General features: G+C 41.4%; 1 protein-coding gene across 1 annotated transcript in view; it reads right to left on the reverse strand.

Annotated features, from left to right (window-relative positions):
• Positions 1-8,044, reverse strand: part of LOC117271591 (carboxyl-terminal PDZ ligand of neuronal nitric oxide synthase protein-like) — a 37,100-nt gene extending 29,056 nt beyond the window's left edge. Inside the window, exons 1-2 of the mRNA XM_033649871.2 lie at positions 7,455-8,044; positions 3,750-3,821 (exon numbers count right to left, since the gene is read on the reverse strand). Coding sequence (XP_033505762.1) covers positions 3,750-3,821; positions 7,455-7,559 — 177 coding nt within the window. The 5' untranslated portion in view covers positions 7,560-8,044. The remainder of the gene's footprint in view (positions 1-3,749; positions 3,822-7,454) is intronic.
• Positions 8,045-18,123: the final 10,079 nt, after the last annotated feature.

Below are 18,123 nucleotides of genomic sequence, written 5' to 3' on the forward strand. Positions count from 1 at the left end.
CGGCATATTTTCACCTTGATGACTGCCATCAGCCTATAGACAAACACGATGATGTTCATTGGTGGCAGTTGCCGATAGGGCTGTCAAAAGCACCATGAAATTGAGTTAGAATATTTTCGAATTAATTTAGTAGAGTTCGAATAATATTTGAATTTATTATTATTATTATTTTATTTATTTATTTGTTTTACAAAAAACAAAACAAAAAAACAAACAAACACAAAAATAAGCTGCTTATTGCTGGCACAATATGAACCTGACACTCTGATGATAACACCCGTTCTGACCGCAATGTTTGGATACTTCAGTGCGTAGTTTTACACCACAAGAGTGGATCCTGGTCGGCTCATAGTGGTGTCTCATTCTGGTAACGTTTCATCTCTTCTTCAAAAAGGGTAGGCAGGGAGGCAGCAGGTGCAACACTCTCCCTGTATGTCTCTCGAACAGGTCATACATCGTGGACAGCACAGTGGATGGTGTTGGCGCCGTCGGCACCTTTCCCTCTGTCACTGCGTCCCTCTCTGGCCCGGCTTGTGCGTGAGCCATTTCTGCTCGAACGGGATTCGCCGTGATATACAACATTTATTAATAGTATTTAGGGCTGCCACTATTATTATTTTTATTTATTATTATTTTCATTGTTGACTAATCTGTCGATTTCTTCGATTAGTCGACTAATCATTTCATCGAAAAATGTGTTAAAATGTTGAAAAATGTCGGTCTGTCTCGCCCAAACCCCAAAATTACGTCATCTAATGTCTTGTTTCATACTCACTCCAAAGGGTTTTAGTTCACTGTCACGGGAGAGTTGTAAAGCTGCCAATATCTGAATGTAAAAAGCTGCAGTAAGAGTATTTTGGGGTACTTTTTTAGTACTTTTCTATGAAAAATGACTCAAACCAATTAGTCGGCTACTAAAATAGTCACCGATTATTTTAATAGTCGATTAGTCATCGATTAGTTGACTAATCGTGGCAGCCCTAATAGTATTAATTAATTAATAGTGATATTCGAATTATCAAAAAAATATATATATTCAGTTGCCGATATTTATCTGTTATGTCGCATTATTTTTGCGCTGGCCAATGTTGTGTTGGTTATTTGGGGTCGGACTCAGGAGTAACCAATGTTGTATACCAGTCTGTTGAGTTGGTCAGGCCCAGAGAATGGGCAGAGAATCAAAGCTTTACTAACAATCTCTTAAATGCACCTCTAGGAGATGAGCGAGGAGGATTCTAAGGAGCTCTGAGCAAGGATACACAGGTGTATTTTATGTGTCTCTTTCTCGCATCTCTCTCTCAAACCCTGACTAAGACCCAAGGAAGAGACACAACTGAGGGAAGCGAGGAGACACGTTAGCATTGTGAAAAATACCCATGGTTATGGCTGCCAATCAAGCCCAGAAGCACCCCACAGAAAAGGCCGAGCGCCCATGTGCACCAGTGTACAGTAGGGGGCAAATTGAAATCAGTGTCAGAATAACCGCCAATGTGTAGGCTTTGTTCTGCTTTGTCCCGCCCTACTGACTTGCCAATCAAACCACAGAACCAAAACATCTTTCGGAGAAAAAAAATTACGCCGCAACTCGTTAAGTTTGAAGCACACGGCTGCAAGGGGTAACACTTTCCTCTCAAAGAATTAACGTCTGTTTTGAGCACCTACTGGCAGAAATATAAATCAGCACCTGTGCCGATGGTGTTTGTTTTATGTATGCTAATGCATTCCCATGCAGGGTTTGAAATACCACGTGCATATGCATGACAATACATGTAAAGTTGGAGCTGTGTATGTAATCCTCAGCTCTACGTGCTGCATGTAAATTTATACAGATAATACTTGGTGCAGGGCTGCCAACTCTTACGCCACATGTCAACTTTCTCTTGCAGTGAAAAACAAATTTACAACTGCTAATGTTATAGTGTGAAAAGAGGACACTGACAGACACGCTGCAACAGCAGCAGCACTGTAAACACTGCAGCCAAGCCAGCTTGGATTTTGATGGCCGTCTATTCGTTGTCAGGGTGCCGGCACTTGGAGCCAAAAAGAAAGAAGAAAGTCTCACATTTCAGCAATAATTTATGACACATCATCTATTAAATAAGCCTTGTTGAAGAAGTGACCAAAGAAGTCCTAATATGATAAAAAACTGTTTCCATAATGGGATTGCTGAGAGGCGCAATTGATTTCTGCTCAAAGTCGTCCTCTGACCATACACAATTTAAAGTAGCTTTACTGCAGCTCAAATGATATTGTATTTTTGAACTCTTATAAATTAAATAAATAAATCTGTCCTTCAGACGTTTACTGAAATGTTCAAGGTAATCCTGTTCAGAAAAGTCTGAAGTTATTTGACTGCACAGTTTTAGAGAGAATTAAAGGTAAACATTAAATATAAACTGGGACAAGAGGACCATCCACCTCCATGCACACTGCTGTCAGAGGGCGATGAAGTGGAACACACAAAGTTTTCATGCTACATTTTCATGCTCATCAGCCGCCGCCCCCAGGCACAACTAATGCTCTACAGGTAGTGTCAACTCACCTCTTGTCTTATCTCTAAGCCAGTGCGAGTGCTTTAAGGACAACGCGGCTTTTGAATATTCAGGGTCCGTCTCTCCAGAAGTAGAGACTCTTAATTACTGCGCCATTACAGCGCTCTCAAAGAGCTCCGACTCTTTTACAGACTGCTTTTATGCTATCAACTTTAATCTTTCGCCCCCATGTTTAATACCACGTTGTTTATTGTGTTTGCATTCACATACTTATTTGTCTCTTTATGCATTTTCTTTTCTTCTGTTTTTATTTCATCTCCTTTCGTTTATTATTTTTGCTTTGAAGCCTTGCAGAGGAGCATTCTGCAAACCGTGCTTTTAGATAAGAGCGACGTAGCATAAAAGAAATTTAATTAAAAATGGGTTGTTTAAGGACAGATGAAAAAGGTACAGTACACAGATTTGGCCAGCGAGGTCTTGAACAGCCCTTGAGTTACCTTGTACTACCTTGTGCACTGTGCAGATAGTTTTTCTTTTCAATTGAGCTGCTAAATCAAAAGCTCTTTTTAAAATGCATTATGAGAGAAACTGTAAGAATCTGAGAATCAGAAATCCTTGAGATTCCTGAATGATGTGTCAGCGAGGACACTCAAACATGCAGCATCACTAAATCTTAAACATTAGAACCAAATGACCATGATACTGCTCTCACTGTACATGAGGGATCAGGATTAAGTGCTTGCTGGGTGTAACCGTGGCCGAGCTCCGAGTGACTCAATAACTTGGTTGTGAGATTAGATCCAACATCTGACAAGCGGCTAAATCCTCTCCTCCCTGTGCTCCTCTCTAACACTGCAGTGATGTGTAATGACAGGGCATCACTGCGTTTCCAGCGAGCCTGTGTGGTATAAAGGGGGGCTGTTGGTTTTCCCAATTTTATCGCATATAAACCTGTGTGCCGTGTCTCTCCCCAGCCATAAAACCAGAGCTGCCCTGTGAGTCCTGCTTTGATTTAAACCGCTCCTGACAGCCCACTGAATCTGCCGAGTGTGTAGTTTTACGCAGACCAGTGATTTATGTGTAAAGAGGATGTTGAGGGGAGTGAGGATCCTTCTGAGCACCGTGCACAAGGTAAAACACAAGATAGAGAGTTAACGTGCATGCACCCGCATCAGTCGCTGGGTCATTGTTAACGGAGACTGCTGCTGTCACAGAGGTCTTTCTCGCTTAGGAAAGTCACAGATTTAAGTTTCTTACTCTGATTCTCCTCATTGCAGCGACTATCTCCATTCGGCTGCCGGGGCGACCCACCTCCAAACTGCCGATGTACTGCAAAATGTAAGAGAAAGGTTTAAAGAGAGGAAGCTTGGGGGAATGAATGCTGCTGATTACTCAGGGAGTGCTGGGCTGGCAGATTGTTGAGTGCCATTGTAGTTTTGGCAGCTTTTTAAATACATTTCTGGAACTGTTCCTGCTCTTTGAGGAAATCACTAAATGCTAGAGCTGTAATGATGAGTGGGTCCACAGAAATTGAATTAACTTTTTTGATCAGATAAAGGAACAGTGTGTAAGATGTAGAGGGACTTGGTGGCAACCAGCAGTGAGGATTGCAGATTGCAACCAGCTGAAACTTCTGGTTAGAATTCCTTCAGTGTTCATTGTTCAGAAGGAGCCAAATTATCTATAGAGGTCTCTTCCTCTCCAAAACACACGGGCTGAGTGATTTAAGTCGGTAAAAACACTGAATAAAGCAGCTTCACATTGCAAATCAGTGTTTCTCCGATACTGTTTGGCACGTCAGAGATGGGCAGCTCGCCCACCACATGCTAATGTGTGCTCACCTTTTCTCTCTGATGATTTAAGATCCAGATATTCAGGAGGTTTTTTCTGGGAAATAAAGCTGTTTCATGTTAAAAATCGCAGCAGAGGGGCTTCTAACAAGGGTGGCTGATACAAATGTCTCTATCAAGACCCAGTGTTTGGTTTGTCCATTCTGGGCTACTGTAGAAACATGGCAGTGCAACATAGCGTTCTCCACAAATGACAACCTGCTCCGTATGTAGATATAAATGGCAATATAAAAATATTTATTATGCATATTCCATTTCTGCCAATATATCCCCCTAAATCCAACACACTAGACCTTTTTAAGGCAATTTTCCATTAAAAGTATAACATATTTGATGTTTCCGGCCTCTAAAATTTGAGAATTTGCTGTTTTTTCTGTCTAACATGATAGTAGGGGACACCAGGGACGGGTATAACACGGGATAGTTGTAACACTTTATGTTTCTCTAACCAGAAACAAGCTATGAATCACTTGATGTACTCTGCACATGCTCAGTTTAGTCCTTATTCTTCATGTGATTAATTAGCACCCTTTAGCAGACTGAGCCAAAAGTAATTTTGTGATAAGACAGTAAGTTGTTCACTTCATTTATTTTTGTTATATTATCACCTGCTTTGAAGTCAAGTTCATCAAGCTTAAGTCACACTATTATAGGTCTATATCGATATCTTTGATGCAAGTTGTTCCTGTTAAAGAAGAGATTACAGGGCAGAGAAGCAAGAAAACACTCACACACACACACACACACACATACACTAAATGCCTAACCCTAACCCTTACCACAAGGACTCATTTATACTCAGTGTTACATACTCTATTCAGTTTTAGTCTTTTATTTTATTGTCTTCAATAAAGATTACTGTGTTTGTTATCCTACTCTATATAAAGCGTCTTTGAGGACTTCCAAAAGCGCTTTATATATGTATAATGAAATAAATGGAGCCTTTTGTCGAGTACGTGTTAATTTTGCCCATAGTTGTACACGTTTTCTGAAAGCTTATGGACACAGATAAAACAAAGAGGCACCACTGGAAACTGTGGGGGCAGTGTAGCGTTGTTCAAGGGAGACATGACCATGGGACTCAAAGAAGGCTTTTCAAAAATGGCGAAAATAAACAAATCTGTAATATAGTTTAAAGAATTTTCCATCCACATGTCGCAATGTTTTTAACAGCTGTACAGACCCCCACCATCTACCATGCTGTCTCTGTTAAAAGTCACATTATTACGACCTTCTACACCTTCACCTTGTTTAGTGTTGTCAGAAACTTTTGACACTGCCCTCTAGTGCCCTCTATTAGCCGTAGCTATGCCAACATAAAGGACTCATGGAAGTATGAGGGCAGTGATGTTTACAGCATTTGAAATGAATGGACCTATTTTCATATGTAAAGAGAGTTTAAATGAGCTGTAACCCTAATCCAAACCTAATCCCTAAATGTCTTAACCCTCAAACGGGCCTTTGAACATGTAAGGACCGGCCAAAATGTCCCCACTCTGTTGCTCAAATACGTATTCTGGCCCTGACTATGTGGCAGTAACTAACATACTTTGCTCACACAGAGACACATTCACACACACGTTAAAACAGTTAAATTTTAAGTGTTGAATAAAAAGCTTTCAATATGTAAAGTTTTTGTCAAAATCCTTATTTCATGATCCATGACTATGGGGAGAATTTTAAAGCCCAGTCCAGACCAAAGGTTCACAACGAGACAAATTGAAACAGGCAACTACTTGCAAAAACCTGCTGGTTCACACCAATGCAAATAGATGAAATGGTGTATCATCTCTATGCAACAACTCTCTGTGCTTCTGTTCTGATTTCCAGCTTTTCAGGTTTATTTTGTGGCTGAACATGATTTGTAGCTTCTTAAAATATGAATGAGGATAGTGATAGTGAGATACTGGCTACAGCTGCATTTGTAGTAGTGATGAAACGGCAAAAAACAAACAAAACGAGCATCAGATGGACTGTATTCATGACACCACAATAATATAAGTAAGCTGTGCCAATTAGTCAGTGAGATTGTGTATGTGTGTGAGGGGGCATAAGAACATATATCGAGCAGCAGCAGCAGCAGCGACCCATCAAACAACACCAGCACACAGTGAGGACAGAAACAGAGGGTTCGGCAGGGATGGAGCACCTGCTGCAGCAAGCAAAACAAGCCCTCTGCGGTGATTTTGACTTGACCAATGGACTTCACTACAAGCTGACTGGCTGTAGAAACAGGTGACGTGATTTATGTTCTAAAACCAGCTGCCAGTGATTTGACCAGCGGAGTTACAGGTGCCAACATCAGCCAGCTTGATTCGAGCTCAGCAAGCAGTTGCACTGCTGCAACTTTTCTCTGCTGTACGTTCTAAAATGGTTTCGTCTCGTTGCGAATCATTGGTCTGAACTAGGCTTATAACATTTCACTCCTTGTGTTTGAGACTATTATTGTTACAAAGAAAACTCTACCATTTAATAGCAGACACATGTAAATAGCTTGTATCACATTTTGAATGTACTGGCTTAAAAGCTCTTGAAGATACAGATGTCAAAAATGTTACAACCGTCCCCGGTCTCCCCTGAATGACACATTTAGGGGTTTTGAACTGTTGGTCTGACACAACAAGACGTTTGATGCCATCACCTTGAGGTACTGCAAATGGTGATGGGCATGTCTCTCAATTTTCTGATGTTTTATGCATGATTAATTAGGAAAATGATCAATCAATGATGAAAATAATTGTTAGTTTTAGCTCTGTTAGACTCAGACTCATTATGCCGGGTGCCAGAATCCAAAGGCAAAGTATCTTAGGATTGTTCTGCACTTATCATAAATTATAATGCAAATAAATGATGTCAGCATTCATCAAGTTATCAGTTAAAGCGACACTTCTTCATGCAAGTAAGGTCAAAAATCACAAACATTTCAAAGTCATGCAAAGTGAACAAATATCTAAAGTATTCGAGGGGTTATTAAACATCACATAAAGCAGTGGATGAGAATCTGTACAGTGGTGATTGTTGTTACAGTAGCAGTGACATCTCAGTGTTACAGTGAAGATCCAGCGCTCTCATCGCTGCCACCCACAAAGTATCTGTTGCAGAGGCTCCTTACCTTTGCCTCGAAGCAGACCCCATGCTTAAACACCTCGTCGTTGTGCATGGGGATCCTCAAATCGTGCGCGTCATCCACTAAATTGTACTTGGTTACCCCTGGCATCGCTTGAACGATTGCTGCCTCGCTCCCGACTCCCGTTTTACGACAGCGCTAGAGTACCTGCAGATATGCGCATCTCCTCCGGCGCTGCTCCCCCCGTCTCCGTCTCCGTCCGCGCTCTATCTCTCCCTCCGTCACTCCGGAGGTCATCCGGGTTGAGGCGCCCCGGTCCCGACGGATTGGTCGGCTGATTGATTCAATTAATCGCACTAATCTGTGGTCGGTGTGTGCTCTTACTGACCCCCACACTCCTGTCTGAGACACGACGAAGAAGCAGTGAGCAGTACGCACCGCCACCGCCGCTGCCGGGGTCCCGATGACGCACGGATCTCAACACATGATTGTTTTTTCCTCGATGCACCGCGGCACCAAACTGAGCTCTAATTCATCACAGTGAGCGATCAATATTCAGGAACAGTGGGCGCTTGTTTGGCACTAAACAGGGTGTAAAATCTCACAGATGAAGATGCTTGGAAAGACTCAATCAGCAGCTACAGCCGGTGTTTGGTTGTGTGACATCTAGTGGCATCACTGGGAACAAACAATTCCCCAAATCCCTGACTCCTGGTGGATTCCTGGAGCCCCCAGGGGTCCCTGAAGCATGCCTGGTTCCCTCCAGCAGTATGAGAATTAATGTAACCATTAATTTAAGAGGAACAGCAAAAATAGACACCAAAAGTGATGTTTCTCAGACAAATCAATAAATGACAGAATGCTCCTGTAATTACCTGACAGTGATTTTCTCCACCATACAAAGGCACTCTGAGGTGTTCATGGAGTTTTCTCTAACTGCTGACACACTGACAGCTCTGACCTTTATTATTCTTCTAGGTCTGCTCCTGTGGATGCATTATAAGGGGTGAAATTATCCAGGAGCAGGGCTGGAATAGTGCAGCAACTTCTGTCAGGTCAAATGATATGAAACTACCCCTGAGGTAATTTTACAATATAGATAAAGATAAGATATAATTTGCTGACTGGGCATAGATTTGGGGGGGGGGGGGGGGGGGGGTGAATTCTAACCTCTTGATTTTTAGTGTATTTTCACTGACTCTGCACTTTTAGAGGCAGATACCCCCCCCTTCTCTATTGGGTTTCTTTACCGCTGTGTTTTTAAATGCAGTCTAATAACATGACATCAGATTTTAATTTTGGGCTGGTCACACCGTGGGGAACAAGCTCTAAATGAGGCGGCAGTAGCTCAGTCCATAGGGACCTGTGTTGGGATCTGGAGGGTCGCTGGCTCAAGTCCCCATTTGGACCAATTATGGGGGGTGGACTAGCTGTTGGAGAGGTGCCAGTTCACCTCTGGGGCACTGCCGAAATCTCAACTGCTCAGATTGCCTCACTCTGACATCTCTCCACGTCTCCATGCAGCTATAGGCCTTATGATTAGGCTTATAGCTGCTTTCAAATGTGATTGATTAGACCTTGTAAAAGCCAAAGGTGTCGATTCACCCTGTGTTTGGTGGTGTGAATAAATACATTGATTGTACTGCAACTGGAACCTGCAGTTTATTGTCTGAACTTGACGCAACCAAGGAAGCTGTAGCATCAACAGCGCAAAGCCCGTCAGCCAGGTCAGGCCATAATATATGTGTCAAAAGTCAGTGTGTGAGAACAGTGTGATTATATGAACAGGGTTGCTCGTAGTGATGAACCTGCAGAGGCCTGATTCTGCAGCTTCCCTCAGCTCCTCATTACGGAGCTTTATGGTGAGTTTCAGCTCGTTGTTTAGCTGTCGGGTCACATAAAGGTCCAGTGTGTAGGATTTAGGGGGGATATATTGGCAGAAATGGAATATAATATGATCAGTCTGATTTCTTTGATTTCTGGTGTATAATCACCTTAAAAGAATAAGAATCCTTGTGTTTTTGTTACCTTAGAATAAGCTGTTTATATCTACATACAAAGCAGGTCCTTGTTGAAAGAGATCACCATTTTGCATCGCCTAGAACAGAAACCAAACTAAACACTGGCTCTAGATAGGGCCATTGGTGTTTTAATGACTGACACCATAGTTTTGAAAACACAGCTTTTTTTTTAAAAAAAACATGATCTGCTTTAGGCCCCTATCACACAGAAAGTGTTTTAGCAGCTGGAGGTGGCTTTTTGTAATTGTTTTTAAGGAGAATGAAGCTTTTTGCTCGCTGTTTTTGCGTTGCGATGCACCTCAAGTTTCTGCACTCTAGGTGCCGGACGTTTTTGCTGGAGTACTCTGAACTCCTCATGTTGAAAAAACTTCAACTCAGAGCGGAAAAGTGCCCCACGTAAATGCTGTTTTCCCCCATTGTCCAATCAGATGATTTGAGAGGCGGGCCTTCTGTGATGGTCACGACCACTAGTTTACAGTTGGTAAACAGTGGAGGAGAAACTGGTGGTGCTCAGTCGCTCAGCACATCCAGCGGTCTCCCAGTAGTTTGTATTCATTTTTGTTATGCTAGGCCTGACGATAGACGGCAGGTTGTCAAACTGCCCCTGAGTCATCCTAAAATCTGCCTGGAAACAGCCATCAGCGAGGTGAAGCTCCTGGACTGACTGGTGGTACTCCCCATGATCCACCCTCTTTTTTAGGGTCTCATGTACCTACACAGATCTCTGTTTCCCTGTGCCTGACAAACTATTTACTGACAGCCTCTCACCCTCAACCAGAGCTACAGCAAGTACCCTCTGCCTCAACATTTTAGGAACTAGATACTAATTACTGTGAACCTGCAAAATGCTTTCTGTGTAAGATTGGGGCCTTATTCAGTGCTTTTGCTGGTTTTAGTCACCTGGTCTATTTGTTTTGGAGAGGAAGAGAACTCTGTGGATAATTCAGCCCATGTGAAAAACCTCCTGAACCATTAACACTGAAGGAATACTAACTGGGAAAACTTTTAGTTTGCAATCCTCACTGCTAGATGCCTCTAAATCTCCCTAAAACACTGGTCGCCTCTCTCTTCTGTCATAGCGTCATAGGCAGCTGTTTTCAGTGCCAAAGCCCAAAACTCACTGTAGTCCATACCAAACAGCAGACTGACATAGTTCGTGGCGAGTGGGTAAACACAGTGGAGGATTTAGCAACTGAAGAGACAGATATTTCCCTCAGGACTTTCCTCTGCCCCCAAGTGGCGAAAAAAGAAAAGAGAAAAATCAGTTATTGCAGGTTAAAATGTGGAGTCTGCGATTCTGGAGTAAGATTGTTGATATTTGAAGTCAGCACCCAAACAAATACACCCCTCCAGTCAGAGCTCCCTCAGAAGCTCTGTTTTACCATCACACTCGCTCCCACTGTCTTTCTTTTTATACATCCATGGCCTTTCCCCTGCCCTGTGCACGACTACAGCATGATAGTGTTGTTTGGCTTGGCCCGAGCCGCTTTGTTTGTTTCCCATTAACAGAGCCAGGGCTGTGTATGAATACAGAACAGATCGCTAGCAGACTGTGAAGAGATATTTGCTTAGTTTGAGAAAAAGTGTATTCGATTACAATTGCTGACTGAACTTTTGAATCGATGTGGTGAACTTGTTTGCAAACAGTTACACATCCACAGATATGGAGCAACGCTGGCACTCATTTGATGTTGTGTTTGTTTCCACCTGATAGATGAAAATCCAATAGTCACTCTCCTTGCAGCTCAGTTTGAGTCTCAAATCCAGAGGGGAAATATTAGCTCTTAGCTGTTAAATTCTCCACTGTAGTGTTGGCAGAAATATCAATTTATCAATACATATTGATTCTGTATATGTGAAATTGTTTCAATACTCATTTCCCACAGTATAGATACACCAGTACCAGCTGTGCTCTCTTGCTGTCTGTTATTGCTTGTGTTTTTTTACAGTCAATAGTTGTTCTCTGCGACTAACCAAGAAAAGAAAAGTTGTCATCATGTTATAGATGTGTTATATTTATATTAATTAAGACTTTAAATGTGATGCCCCTAGTGTCAGTTTTGTCTCCCATGATATTGAAAATGATATCAAATATTGATAGTTTTCAACGTATTGCATTGAAGTTAGTTAGTTGAAGTTAGCTAAAAAGACGATGTGTTGTATTTTATTGCTCAGAGTGTTGAAAGAACACACTGATAATGAAGAGCAAAGTATACAGATCAGGAGAACCTTCCCAGGTAGCCAAAATGACCTTGTCCTGCACTGGCCCAAACTCCGCATGCCCGATGAAATTAGCTGGGTTGCATCCGGTCGCTTGACTCAGCTGGGGCTCAGTATAAATGACGCCCCAGAATCTGGCCAAATCAAATGGCGCGATTACGGCTGCTGACACTACCATCACTGGGCAGTTATCAGAAATGACCTGGCCCAGCATCAGCCCAAACTCGGCATCGGGTTGCTTGACTCGGCTGAGAATCGGTATGAATGATGCCCCAGAATTGGGCCAAATCAGCTTGCCGACACTGCCATTACTGGGATATAAATGATCGGGAACTAATTTTTTTTAAGGTTATTCGACAGCACATGAATGCTGCACAAGCTGCAGAGGTAACTGGGACGTCTGCTACTTCTTTCTTCCTCAAAGAAAAACAGATAATGATCGTTACCTGGCCTACCTACATACAAGTGGGATGCTTATGCATGATGACTAGCACCACCAGTTGATGAATGTGCATGTACTGTAACGCATATCATGAAGAAACTGACACCATATTTTGCATCATCTAAACTCAAAAGGTGTGATGTATTTATATGAATTAACTTGAAGGAACTGATACTGTGAAAAGAATCCATCCACCCATCACTGCTGTTGAGCCCCTCAGCTGGGGGTTGGGTGCTATACGTTCAGATTTACTTACTTGATTCAGTGTTGGCATGGAAATCTTGATTGTAGCAGTCTCACTAAGTCTAAGTATTTTCTTTCTGTCATAAGCACATAGCTGTATGCACATTTCATTTTTCCTTTCCTACATTTGCCCAGAGTATTAATTTAAAAAATCAGTTTTGTTTTCCTTCAGATCTGAAGTGTAACCTTTGTTTTCCTCTCACCTGTCAGTATAACACATTTTGTTCTGTCTCTGATCACACGTCAGTCATGCCGTCTCTCCAGCAGGTGGCAACAGAACTCTTTGTATTTCACAGACAGTAACCAAGCAGAAGACACAAAGTCAAGCATCCACTTTTATACATTCAGCATGCTCCTTTTTATTCTCCCTGCTCTTCTTTATCATTTTGTGCGGCTTGTCTTCTCATTGACCTGTGTCAGGAAGCACTCAGTGTGATTGTTGGTCCCTCAGTGTAAAGTACAGAAAGACTCCATTAAGCCTCAAATGAACAGAGTGCTCCGTCACATCAGAAAATCACCCCCATAACTTTTTATCTTTCGGGATATGAGTGTCCAGCTGCTGTTGTCTCGGAACAAAGTGTCCTCTGAATTCATACTTGAACAGAACAGAAATACTGTGCTTGGTGCTTGAGATCTTAATCTGTAAATCGTTTCATTTGACATCTTGCTCAGGGCATTCAGTTCCCGCAGCCTGTATGACGTGCCATCTTGGCCCAGCAGCTACAGTGGCTGGTGACACGGCTTTCACGTGTTGCAAGTTAATTGAATTCATGTGTGTTGCAGGGCTGCTGAAGACAAGAATCAAAGCTTCTTCTGTCCAAGTCTTCTTACGAGATGAGAAGGAGCGGATGCACATGCGTCACATGTAGCAATTATTTTAACACACAGCATCAGGTAAATGACTCATCTGCAGTTAAGTTGGTGCACAATGAGGGTCAAGTGTGGCTCCAGGGCATCTACTTATATCTCCATCTCAGCTTCCCACTCCTCACGTGTGGAGAGAGCTGTGTGTGCTTTTAATCTTTGACACTGTGCATCTGTACAGTAGCTGCACACAATGGGTTTGCATCATAGACTGCATTTAAAGATGGGCAACGTATCTCTACTTCCAGCCTAGTCTCACTCCCGTGGGAGAAAATGTGCTGCTTGAGCACCTTTTATTGTCTCGATGAGACACACTGTGCTTTCAGCCAACTACAATGTAAACCCCTTGTATCATTATTAGATGTGCAGAGCAATGAACGTAGATTTAAAAGTGTGAAACTCTTCTTTTGGCGGTGGGAGTAGAGGTGGATGGATCCAACAAACAGGACTTTGACCCAGGAGACTGGTGTTTGTGTCTCTTGTCAAACTTAAAACCAACAATGATTTATTTTGTTGCTTCAGTCGTTACACACCTGATCCAGTCGTCAGCCACCATCTTTTCCTAACCCTAACTAGGTGGTTTTGTTGCCTAAACCTAACAGCCGACCCTTTTTAGTCAAGAGAGTTGACTCACGTAATGTGCCGCCAACCCCTTCTATATCAAGATCCACTGACCGAACCACACTGTGTCAAGATACAACACAAAAGGATGCCCAAGTTTCAACATTATGATGAGTAGGGGTGAGATTATGACTGAGAAAATGATATAACTCTAGCAGGCTGCCACCCGAGATGGCGCCGGAAATGATTGATCTTTACTGCCATTGTAATTGTTTAGAAACCACTGCCAATGTGCATGTTTTATTACACACTAAAGGCTGACGCTGTGTTCTGTTACATGTCACGCCTCTTTTGCTTCCCTGACGTTGGCATGCTATCTAAAATCAAACACTTGGATGGCATGATGCTGCGGCCGTGTGTTTCTGAGTAAAAAAAAGCAAAGGGGGTGTCATGAAAGGACTTGGTAGTGGCCCTGTAGCGCAGTCTCTTTGTAGAAAGGGCCACAGTATGCTCAAAATGACAATGCTAACAAGCTGACGTTTAGCAAGTGTAACGTGTACCCTGTTCACTCTTAGATTAGTGTGCTAGCATCTAATATTTGCATTTTAGCACCACACAAAATACAGCAGAGGCTGAAGGTCATTAGCTTTGCAGGGTTAGAAAGCAAACCTGATTTTACCTGATGATGGTGCTCGATTAAAAAGACAGGATCACCAAAGTCATTGATGAGCATGAATGGTTTTACCAAATTTCATGGCAGTCCATTCAGTAGCTGAACAAATTGCATGCTGGCGCTAGAAAAAATGTAAGGGGATCACCTAAGCCTGTATGCTTCATCCTCTGGGGAGCAGAGTTGTTGAGACAGTTTCAGTCTGGACGAACTGACCGACACTGCCAATCACAGAAAAAAAAAAAAAAAAAAAGAAAAAATCATGTTTTTGTCAGGCTCCTAAATCAGTGTTGCCTTGCTGATAATTTTTTCCCTTTGCGCCGTATCAGAGAACCGGACATGGATTCTGTATCTGTACAGTCTGACACTTAATAGCAAACAGGAGTCAGGTGTTGTTTTGATATCTTCAAACTGAAACGTGAGCGCAGACTGGCACGGGATCAGCTGCTTTTAGGCATTAATTGCTCTTCATAGGTCAATAAACAAACGGCCTGCTGTGTTTGCCAGAGCGGCCGAGTACAAAGCTGACCTTCTACAAACCCAATTACTTTGTCACGGTGAAAGCCACACAGCTATCGCCGCGCACAATCCCCAGTATTCCTCACTCAGTCACGTGGATGCGGTACAGCTACCTCACACGATTCTCTGTGTTTCCTGTGCTTCACATCAACTTTGTGCACTGACATTTTCAGAGGCAGGTGCTTAAGCAAAAAAATAAAGGGAGGGCAAATAAAGTTGCATACAGTAAGACCTTTTGCTTACATACATATTTATTTTAATACACATTGAGTGATGTAGACAAGGATGTCATTCTGAGCCTCAAACACTTCATTTCCTGCAATCTGGTGATTTTATTCTGCATCACTTCACGGTGAAAATGTATTTATGTAAAGGTTCAAATTCAGGTGGCAGGTGACGAATCAAGATAAAAATATAGTAGAATGTAATGTAGTCACACTCTCAGGCATGCTGCACTGCTTTCAAATATTCATTCTTCTGGAGATTAACTTGTCTCATTTCACATTGTCTGCTGATTGAACACACGTGTTTTACTGTGTATGAATGAGGCAGCGTGTTCTGCGGTGAGGTTTAAATGGCTCTAGATATACAGAGTATAGGCTGCTCTGACACACCAACGCACAAAGGATGATTTCTGCCTCAAAATTCTTCAATTAAATATGAAGTTAACAAAGCGCTGAAGAAAAAAGAGTCTTTCGGGGGTGTAGTGTGATATATTTACATCAAATTCAGCGTCCTGCAAATATGGTTCTTTTCTTCAGGCCGTACATGCACGGCTTATTTTATATTTTCTCTTCTTGTTCCCTTCCCATCAGAACCTTTTAATTCAGCTTGTGATCCAGCTAAATGCTTTATTTCCTATTGGTTCAGAAATAAAATTAAATTCACGTTTTTTAAAATTCAATCTACCGCCCAACAATTTTTAAACAAAGTTTGTGTGTACGAGAAAAGTGCTGTGATTTCATTAAATAGTAGGGGTGAGGGGAAAATGGATATTTTTGGGTCAATACTGTATCGTCACACAGTGCCAAGTATGGTTTTTTGAATTATATAAATGATTAATATTACAAATTTCGGTTGCCTACTAAAATAATATAAGCTTTTTCAGTCCACTAGATACATTTTGCTGCTGCCAAAAATGGCTGAAGTCAGATGAACAGACTGACATCTTAATCTTAGATTTTTTATTACATTATTTGGGACAGAATTTGCAGTCAAAAAAAGTAATAAATTGCAATATACAGCAATACTCAGCATATTGCAACATATTTTAAAATCGCAATAATATTGTATCGTGACTTAAGTATCATGATAAGATCATATCATGGATCCTCTGGTGATTCCCACCACTATTACATAGTCATTTACTAATACTTGAAATTATCCTCTAAATAAATAAATAATCTTAAATATATAATATATAATAATATATAATAATCTTAAAGAATCCCAGAGACATGGCGCTTGCAGCGGCTGCAGTTTCGCGCTCCTCCTCTCCTTCTCTGTGCTTTTGGCACAAGGCATGTTCAGCACCAAACTACATTTCAGATTTATTTGAGTTAATTTTCGGAGCCGGAGCGTTGGAGGTCTAAACATTATTTTGAGTGGAGTTTTGTTTTTTAAATACACATGAAAGTGGGGGAGCAATTTGGCGTCTGTCTCCGCCCGCACCTGGCAGTTGGTAAATCGGAATCAGTAATATTGTTGGAGCGAGATGGTGTGATTTTATGCCCGACTAGCTTACTTGTTGTTAAGCTTAATGGTAGGTTATTGCCTCAATTAGGCTGGCTGTATGGGATGTTTTTATAGTTTTATTTCACAACAGTTACAAACAATACTGAGGCTGAGGGCAAACCCTATCGTTGCTAGGCTGCCCATGAAGGCAGGTCACTCGATCTAAGTGGGTTAACTGTGCTGACTGTGAGAATTGATGAGGAGGGGCTCTTAAAACTCAAATGCAGTTGTCAGACATTACAACAGACTTTAAATGGAGAATTGATGCCATGGGCCAAATTTAAAAACACAAATATTAAATTAGAAAAAGGAATATTAAAGAAATGTCTCACAAAAAGGGCACTTATCTAGGCAGAGGGCAAAAGGGCAGGTGCTTGAGCACCACCTGGGATCTATCTGTGCACCTGTGTGCTTCACATAGAGAGATGGACTGAAGGATTGTATGAGGCACTTAACCTCATAACTGCCAGCTGTTTATGAAAAGCTGCAGCTATTATTGTAGTGTAAAACTGCTGGTGGGGTCAGGGATCATGAAAACTACTTCGTCATGTATACAGACATCTTCTTTGGCTCATCACTGTTCTTTCCAGAATTCTTCATGATGAACTTTGACTTAAAAGAAATTCTGCAAAGTCATTGTAGTATGCATTTGCCGGGGTGGAACAGAAATCCGCTCATGGATATATATATATATATATATATATATATATATATATATATATATATATATATATATGTGTATATATATATATATATATATATATATATATATATATATATATATATATATATATAATGTTTAAAAAAATCTGAGATATATGAGTGTCTGGGCAGTCTGGTGATGGTGAGTAGGCGGGAGGTGACAAGTGAGATATTTTCCATCCTTAACTGACAACTGTCGCCTCTGTCTGCTGGTAATGACATCTCGAAAGCACTTTTTACACAGAGATTACGCTATAGAACACTAGAGGCACTAAAAAGTCCCTTCTTTATGCCTCATTTGCATTTTTACACACAACTTAGTGACTATAGTGTCATTCCACTCCAATGTTAGGGATGTCCCGATCCAGCTTTTTCACTTCCAATCCGATACCGATATTACAGCCTTGAGTTTTGGCCGATACCGATCCGATCCAAGCGCGTATTATACATATTCACTTATTTTGTTGTCAGTCATGTTAGAAAAGGTTTGATCAAGCGATATTACTCTAACAAGAACAACTACTTAATCTGGTTACTTAGAATGATCCACAACAGTTGGTATGAGAAACTGACCCGCTTATTGTTAACAGGGTTAAATAAACAAACTTTAAACTTGAACATTAACATTAAATAAAAAATATAGCTGGTTTCATTTGGCTGCTTTGGCCCCTTAATAAATAGAAAATAAATCAACACAAGAAATCTTTAAAATGTCTAACATTGAAATTAAAATAGCAG

The sequence above is a fragment of the Epinephelus lanceolatus genome, chromosome 12 (genome assembly GCF_041903045.1).
Source record: "Epinephelus lanceolatus isolate andai-2023 chromosome 12, ASM4190304v1, whole genome shotgun sequence".
Classification (NCBI taxonomy): domain Eukaryota; kingdom Metazoa; phylum Chordata; class Actinopteri; order Perciformes; family Serranidae; genus Epinephelus; species Epinephelus lanceolatus.